General features: G+C 35.2%; 1 protein-coding gene across 2 annotated transcripts; it reads right to left on the bottom strand.

Moving 5' to 3' along the window:
- Positions 1 to 1,152: 1,152 nt before the first annotated feature.
- LOC139894002 (uncharacterized) lies at positions 1,153 to 6,763 on the bottom strand. Of its 2 annotated transcripts, XM_071877206.1 has the most exons (11): positions 6,620 to 6,763; positions 6,214 to 6,317; positions 6,076 to 6,132; positions 5,904 to 5,966; positions 5,763 to 5,831; positions 5,600 to 5,692; positions 5,412 to 5,516; positions 5,253 to 5,330; positions 4,985 to 5,113; positions 1,636 to 1,729; positions 1,153 to 1,534 (listed from the first exon to the last, which is right to left on the bottom strand). In XM_071877206.1, exons 2-11 carry the CDS (start codon positions 6,313 to 6,315, stop codon positions 1,347 to 1,349), a joined length of 978 nt encoding a protein of 325 aa, XP_071733307.1. In that variant the 5' UTR covers positions 6,316 to 6,317; positions 6,620 to 6,763; the 3' UTR covers positions 1,153 to 1,346. The 2 variants fall into 2 exon arrangements, with proteins under 2 accessions (XP_071733307.1, XP_071733308.1); XM_071877207.1 differs by lacking the exon at positions 6,620 to 6,763 and having other exon boundaries at positions 6,214 to 6,369.
- Positions 6,764 to 8,663: the final 1,900 nt, after the last annotated feature.

The following is an 8,663-nucleotide window of genomic DNA, read 5'->3' as shown; positions in this document are numbered from 1 at the left end:
GAAATTCGAGCAAAAATGGGACACAGGCGAACAAAAAAAAAGCAATTCGAGCAAAAAATTGGACAATGGCGAACAAAAAAAGTGATATTCGAACAAAAAAAGGTGGGAGAACAATTTTGTGTTCTACATTTTTGATAGTCGAACAAAAAAATGTAGAACACATGGGTAGTCGAACAAAAATGCTGATATTCGAACAAAAATGTGTTCTACATCTTGATATTCGAACAAATTTTTTTTTTTTTTTTGCTCGACTATGAATTTTTTTGTTCGTCCGTGTTTTTGATTTTTGTTCGAATTTCTTTTTTTTGCTCGCCCGTGAACCTTTTTCTCGAATTTCAGTGTATATGGAGTGTTGTTGGAGTTCTTAGAGTTTTCACACTAAAAAAGTTCTCACTGGATCCTCTATATTTATATATATATATATATATATATATATATATATATATATATATATATATATATATATATATATATATATATATATATATATATATATATATATCATGATAATCCTTTTTATTTTTAATTATAAACTATTAGTGTATGAATGCGTTTCTATAAAACAATAACATATTACCTATATAATAGTTCTTTCAAGAATGTACATCCCATATTTCGGGTCAACCCATCCAGACCATTGAGACCCAATTTTACCAATTTCGAAAATTCCAAACTCATCCAACCTTCCCCCCTTATGAACTGTCCAGAAAATTCACATATTTCGTCATGAACAAATTGTGCTCGTGTATGTCTCATAAAACCTGTTCTTCTATGCAGGGTGATAACTAAAGCTTTTGTGTTGGTAGAACTAATTATTACTCGAGGTGAATATTTTGACCCATTTAATTGTGAACGGGTAAATTTGGTTAGTGTTTTCTCTCTTACAGATCGAACATGCAAAATAAAAAAATACTAAAAAGTAAACGGGTTAAATGGGTCAAATTATACACAAGATTACTTTTAGTGCAACATCCTAAATCATTTCACTCAAAATAGTAAATCAAATATTCAAACAATATAGTTTATAAACAGTGATTGCTCATCACATGTATAAATACCCATTTTTGAACCTTCTTTATTTATGGAACACCCCACCTACCCAACTATATTCCCACCTTTAATTAGGAGCAAACAATATAATGCCAAGAAATATAAAAAAAATTAAACATTGGAAGTAAAATTCCTGTAACAATCTTAGTTAAGATCAATAATCCAACTTCAAAAAAAACCATTCAACAAATTAGGTTATCAACTATTCTAATTTGAGCTTTTTTAAGTGAATGGGTCTCATTTGTTATCAGTAGTCTATCTGCATAACGTTAAGAAAAGTTAATAAATACAGTTTACTACATCGAAGATGACCAAGCCTTTTTCATCTTTTTACCCAGATATCTAATTCCATGAACAGCTCCAACGGTTATGAAACCAGCAACTGCTTGTCTTGCACTTGAAACCATAACTCTACGTCTCAAAACCTTTTGCATGCATGCAGCAACTTCTTCTCGTGATCCAATTGTGATTTTACTAATTTGACCTGCAAAGAAAAAGATGAGTAGGTTATAATATTACTGTTTTTATAGCAGATTTGCACATTGGATTACGATGTTTAAGGGAAGGTCATATCAGACTGCTTACCAGTTTTCAGTTCCGGTACATCGATCCCCATATGACTTCTTATAGATGCAGGAAGAAACGAAACAATAGATGACGTTGCAGATAAGCTACAATCCTGGCATTGATAAGATTAAAGAAAAAGTTTAATTCTTGCGGGCATGAAGTGGCAGGTGGGTCATGGGTGAATGGGTTAAGGCTAATTCTAACGCGGCGTCAATTTTCTTCCGTCATCCCACTTGGCAACATATTTGACGCCCTTGACGCCCCTAATGCGGCGTCAAAATTTGACGCCCCGGGCGTCAGTCGAAAATGTGACGGAAGAGTAAAGGTGTGTCAAATTTGTTTCAGCCAATCAGATTTCGCCACATATATTTATATATTATTAATTAATATATTTTATATCCAACTACCAATAATATTTTACCACATCACTTACCATAATATTTAACCCTCAAATTTGTTGGGAAATTACGGCCTCACTAATTCCCACCACCCAGCCCAACAATAATAGTAAAGAAATAAGAACAATACACAACACAAGATTTAACGTGGAAACTCCAAAACAGGAGAAAAACCACCGGCCCCCAAAGAGAGAAATACACTATATCACAAATTGTTACAATGATATAGACGACTCTCTTAAGCCAACTACACTCTCCAAAATATTTAACTAATACAACTCTCAAACAAGGGTAAGAAAGAAAGAAATAATCAAATACTTAAAGTGTATTGATTGGTGCAATTTGGAATGAAGACTTAGCCCCTCTTATATAACCAAGTCACTCACCCCTCACATCTTCCTCCCACCAATGTGGGATAAACATATCTTCTACTAGCCAAAATAAACCAACAAATCTCCACCTTTTGGATAGAAGAAGATAACCATGCTTCCACATTGCTAGGATAACCGATGTAGACGCTTCCTCGACGACAACTTCAATATCCTCATCTTTATGCCGTTGACATTATCTCCCAAGAGACAAAACTTGCATCTTCATCGAACATTGTCTAAACCGACAATCATTGTCATCACAGACAATCATAACTCTTAACAAGAATTATCATACTCCACCATTAAGAGTATAGCACTTAGAATATCACATTCCAAGCATTTCACCTCGGCACATGTTGTTGAACAACCAGCTGAAACTTTATGGTGCAACTTCCCTGTTTGGCTTTTCCGAAAGTCCCATCAGCTACAACATCAGTTTCCACCACACAACCTGCATAAATGCCAAACCAATGCCCATGTGTAATTGTGGAACCGCTAACGAACATCCCTTTCCACGGTGGCACGGACACACCATGAGGATGACGTGACTTCAGAGGAATTCGTCACTCTCCGTAACAACGGAGACAATGTTAGCGTCTTTGGAGCCATTTGCCGGATTAGCTCCACCTGGACAATTAACCCTTACATGTCCAGTCTTCCCGCACTTCCAGCATGTCAGATTCTTTCTAGAGTTTCTCTTCTGCCTATCCGAACACAACACTATCGTATCTCCTGATGACGAGACCCCGTTACCTTCCAGTCTTTTCTCCTCGGATAGGAGCTTGCTAGTAACATCTTCAAACTTCAGAGTTTTCTTCCCATACATCAAAATAGGTTTCATGTGTTCATAAGACGATGATAAAGATAATATCAACCTCAAAGCTTTATCTTCATCATCCGTTTTAACTCCAATAGCCTCCAGTTCTGAAACAATACCGTTAAGAATACTTAGATGATCTGAAATCTTTGAACCCCCATCCATACGCAGAGTATGAAATTGTTCTTTAAGACACAACCGATTTGAGATGCCCTTGCCCTGGTACAACTGCTCTAGTTTAACCCAAAGCTCCTTTGCCGTTGATAACCCGTGCACATTTGCAAGCACGTTCTTTGCAAGACACAAACGAATCGCACTTGCTGCCCTCAAATCCATATCATCCCATTCTTCTTCATCGAACTTACTGCTAGAATCACTGCCAGGAACAAGGGTGGGTTTACCCTTCAAAGCCTTGTGTAAACCGGACTGAATCAACACATCCTTGACTTGAACCTGCCATAAGCCAAAATTGATCATCCCATCAAATTTCTCTACATCAAACCTCATTGGACTGAACTTCGACATCGTATCCGTATCCTATAGATAACAACTTTCTCTGATTTTGCTCACGTTTCGAATAGCCAAAAGATGTAGCAGGTAGCCAGGACCCTTTAAATCGGAAATCCACAACTAGGCCACTAACAAATTCAACTATTACTACGAATCAGAAAAAATATTGTCTAACCAGATACCCTATACGATCAATAGAACTCGTTTCTGATGTGGACGATCCACTCACGTGGCAACCACAGAGCATACTCCGACTCCTATAACCGAGACCCCCGTCAAACCTGACGCTCTGATACCAGTTGTTGGGAAATTACGGCCTCACTAATTCCCACCACCCAGCCCAACAATAATAGTAAAGAAATGAGAACAATACACCACACAAGATTTAACGTGGAAACTCCAAAACAGGAGAAAAACCACCGGCCCCCAAAGAGAGAAATACACTATATCACAAATTGTTACAATGATATAGACGACTCTCTTAAGCCAACTACACTCTCCAAAATATTTAACTAATACAACTCTCAAACAAGGGTAAGAAAGAAAGAAATAATCAAATACTTAAAGTGTATTGATTGGTGCAATTTGGAATGAAGACTTAGCCCCTCTTATATAACCAAGTCACTCACCCCTCACATCTTCCTCCCACCAATGTGGGATAAACATATCTTCTACTAGCCAAAATAAACCAACAAAATTTGACACTCCCCTTTATTTAACTTCATCTCTTGACCTTGCCACATCACTAGAAGTACATCACTTGACTCTGACATCACCGTCAGGGTTAAGAATAGTTTAACGGGTATGTTTGGTACGGTCAAAACAAGTCATGTTGTTGTGGATTACCCAATAAATTCTTCTCCAAAAGTTTCAAATTTTATAGAAGGCGGGTTGGGTTGGGTTTGGTGACCTAAAACCTTAATTAAGATGTATTTTAGATATCTGAAAAAATTATCAAACAGCTTCTGTGATGTATAATTCATGCGAAACATTGGGATTTTCATAGGAACAAGAATTTTATTAAAGCGAAGCATGCACACCCAGACAAATTGGTTAAACAGGGTTTAATAGATATAAGTTAATTAGTTATACTTCATGTGTAAGAAACTAAGCAGCTAATCAAAGAAGGAATTTAGACTAGTCCTGGTAAATGTTAAGACAGTTATCATGCGGAGTAATAGATAATGAGCAACGAGATAATGCTACTATATGCATAAGTAAAATGATAATACTATAATAGTTTAGAGATGGTATCCATCTAATCAATTTACCTGGGATATGTTCATTTGATGATCACCACAAGACGAGAGGCTCAAGAGTTGATCACTTGCATACTCATCGACTAACGGCTTATACATATTTCTAAACAATTCAAATTGACCGTCAACTATCTTTTTCACCTGATGTAGATATCCAAAAGAAACAAATAAATAAGTATGCAAATTATTGGTAAAAATGAGGATGGAAGGATATCAAGAACGTAGCCTGAAACAGTTTAAGGTGGGTTGCATGCCAAATTATACTCTGCATAAACCTTACTTTATTTTTATCCTCTGCAAACAGCATGCGCAAATCACCCATATATGATAAGCTGCATATTTTTGCATAAAGTTCTCTCTGCATAAAGAAGAATATAATATAACTTGATGTACTATCTAGACAAACTTAATAATAAGAAAATGAAAACTGAATAAAAACCTCTGTGAATTTTGAGGGCAAAAGTAGAAGTGCAGCAGAGGAGGCAGCCCTTAAGTTGACTAAGTTGACCTTTTCTATGTCCATATTGTCTACAATTATACGCACCTGAAATGGGGAAAATAAAGATCGATACATTTTCAGACACTTAACTAGTTAGTCATAGTTATATGGTAAAAAATAGGACATACAGGTTTTTGTAAACGACCACCAAGGTAAAATCGATCCCAATTCAGCATATCATGAGATAAATCATTCATACTAACAACCCCATACTTGTACATCTGCCACGTATTCAACAATGTTAAAGCTACAACAAGAACACAATATAAAAAACACAAAACCTCAAACTACCTTGTTGTTCCAAGATATAAATGGGTTGAAGTGTACACCAACGCCAATTTGATCTGAAACTTTAGTAATCTAAAAATAAAGCAACCAAATCAATTGATATAACAAATAAAATCCAAATTTAATGTGAGTTAGAAAACGAACCAGTTTTGCTCCACCAAGAGACGCCATCCATGAGGCGTAGTGATCCCGGTTCATTTTTAGATTCTTCACCAAAGTTCAAAATAATATACATATAATAACAGGATAAAGCGTTAGATACTGAACGATTATGTGAGTAACTAAAATAAAGATCGCGCAATGAGTAATAACATACTTCGTAATGCCATTGTTGAGGATTTGATACACCAAGAATATAATCTTCCATTGATGACTATAATACAAAAACAACATAATTAATGAGTCACTATGATTACAAAGCAAACGTAACTTTGGTAATAAATGGAACCATAACCTTGTCATTATTATTAGGATGGAGACTTGAGCCGTATACGCAACAGAAGTCTACTGGAGGTAGAATTTTCAGCAGGCTCCCAAGACCACTTTGAGTTACCATAGCTGCTTACATTACAATGTGAAGTTATTAATAAGATAACGAGATCATTCAATTCAAATTTTAAAAAGTTAAACTAAAATCAACTTTCTAATGAAGATGATTGTAGCCAATGTTTCAATGTAAGGAGTAAAAACAAGTGAAAGTTCGTAGAGGCATTTCATCAAACAGTTGGGGTGCAAACCAATATTGATGGATTTTTATGACGTATGTGAAATAATGGTAGTTTTTTAAAGCTGAAAATTGATGTTAAAGGAAATGAAATAATGATGGATATGATGATATGATGAATGTAGTGATAATTTACCTTCGAAAAATCAAGAACAATGAAAGATTGAAGGATGATGACGAAGAAAAAGGAAGTCGACTTCAGGTGGATATTTCCATCTAAGAAATTTAATATGGTAAGTTAAGTTACAGTCCCTGAATTATAAGCATTAGACATAATTAGTCCATTAACTAGCAACTAATTCTTATAATCAAGCTTAACATTTTGTTCCAACGTAATAATACAATTTTTTTTCCAAAGACAATTTTTTTAGCTATCAGTTAAATCATTTATTTCAATGACCCTCATCATTTGCACGTATCACACACATTCGGGCGGAAACCCGAACCTGATCGACGGTACCCGAGAACACATCCATGTCCGCCCGAACCTGATCGACGGTACCCGGGAACACATCCATTCGGGTAGTGTTCCTGAGTAGAGTTCCGTGAACGAATCCCGTATCACAAACATTCGGGCGGAAACCCGAACCTGATCGACGGTACCCGGGAACACATCCATGTCCGCCCGAACCCGATCGACGGTATCCGGGAACACATCCATTCGGGCAGTGTTCCTGAGTAGAGGTCCGTGAACGAATCCAGTAAAACCTCCCTATAGGGTCAATATATACCACTATTATTGGTGTTCAATTGTTTTAAAGAAAATCATGTCATCCTTAAGGATCGAACCCTTGACCTCTCCCTATCTCATGACACAAAGTACATGGAGGAACCGTTGGACTATTCCTGCAAGTTCAAACGTAATAATACATTTTACACATGGTTTATTTCATTTACAAATTCAATAGTAATACATACGGAGTAACTTTCTTATTCGACTTTCAACTGTGTAATCTATGTTTTATAAAAATATCTTAAATCTTAATTCTAAACGTCTATAAATCAGAATTTATTACTAATATTCATAAAATCAATGGAATTTTCATTTCTATTAAAATTTTAGAGCAATATACGGAGTAGTAGTTTAACTTCATTGTAGGTTTTTCACTTTCAATAATTATTGGAAAAACAGAACTCAATATTGAGTCTTTTGAAGTTTTTCAAACAAGAAAAGAAGGAAGAAAGTCGATGGAAGACTCGCAGATCGCGAGGCACCTCACGCGGACTGCGGGCTGCCTTGCGCGGAAAGTTGGTTTTATTAGTTTTCTTAGTATGTCTACTCTTATAAATAACTCTAGTCTTCTGTAATATTGTGCACGAAATAATATAAGATAATCTCTGGTTTGTACCCGTGGACTAAACTTTTCTTCACGTTTGGAGTTAGATATAACCATGTTAAATTCTTATGTCGTTTACGTTTTATTTATCTTTGATGCTTTAGTTTATTCGTTCGTTATTTGTGGATTTTATGATTGTGATAAATCACATGTCTTGTTTCGGGCCACTGTCTTGTTTAGGGCCACATATCCTAATACCCTAAACGCTTAAAATACGACTTGAATGCATAAATTATAATACTAATGTGGTAGGTGAATATTTGAGCAAAACATGTGTCATCAAGACAAAAAAAAAAAAAAAAAAAAAAAAAAAAAAAAAAAAAAAAATACTCCACAATAAATATATCATCTTCTTAAACCTATCTTAATAAATTTCTACTCAACTTTCTATCTTTAAAAAAAAAAAACACTTATTTTTTATGTATGATCCAAGTTACATAATAACTACGATATATGTTCTATGACCATTGTAAAAATGTGTGGTGTCGTGGTTTGGTGTCTGAGTCGATTGGTTAGACGATGACTACTTCACGTATTTGATTAGTATCAGTTCTCTGACCTGGAAAGAAACGGGATGGAATAGAAAAAACAGGAAACTCTATCAGGTATGTTTAGTGTCATTAAATCATTTAAAGATCAAGATATAGACGTTGATTTTGATAATGTTCAAATCATACATGTTTTATATACTCCTATATTTTAGTGGCAATCGGTTTAATTTATCTAATGTTTGAGTTAATTCCGTGAATTCTCGATACTTAATTGCATGAGAATTGATTTTAGGTATTAATGGTGAAAAGTTGGTGTTTTGGAGCTCGAAACGGTGATAATTTTAGTTGATAC

This window comes from Rutidosis leptorrhynchoides, chromosome 2 (assembly GCF_046630445.1).
Source record: "Rutidosis leptorrhynchoides isolate AG116_Rl617_1_P2 chromosome 2, CSIRO_AGI_Rlap_v1, whole genome shotgun sequence".
Classification (NCBI taxonomy): domain Eukaryota; kingdom Viridiplantae; phylum Streptophyta; class Magnoliopsida; order Asterales; family Asteraceae; genus Rutidosis; species Rutidosis leptorrhynchoides.
The sequence above is the reverse complement of the archived record's forward strand: the minus strand, read 5'-3'. Positions and strand labels throughout refer to the sequence as shown.

What these genes read in the sequence shown, in the direction of transcription:
- LOC139894002 (XM_071877206.1), bottom strand. Translation starts at nt 6,315, where the DNA reads ATGGTAACTCAAAGTGGTCTTGGGAGCCTGCTGAAAATTCTACCTCCA. An exon ending in CTCAACAATGGCATTACGAA is followed by an intron (nt 5,967 to 6,075) that starts GTATGTTATTAC and finishes ACTTTGGTGAAG; the next exon opens with AATCTAAAAATGAACCGGGA. An exon ending in ATCAAATGAACATATCCCAG is followed by an intron (nt 1,730 to 4,984) that starts GTAAATTGATTA and finishes TATCAATGCCAG; the next exon opens with GATTGTAGCTTATCTGCAAC.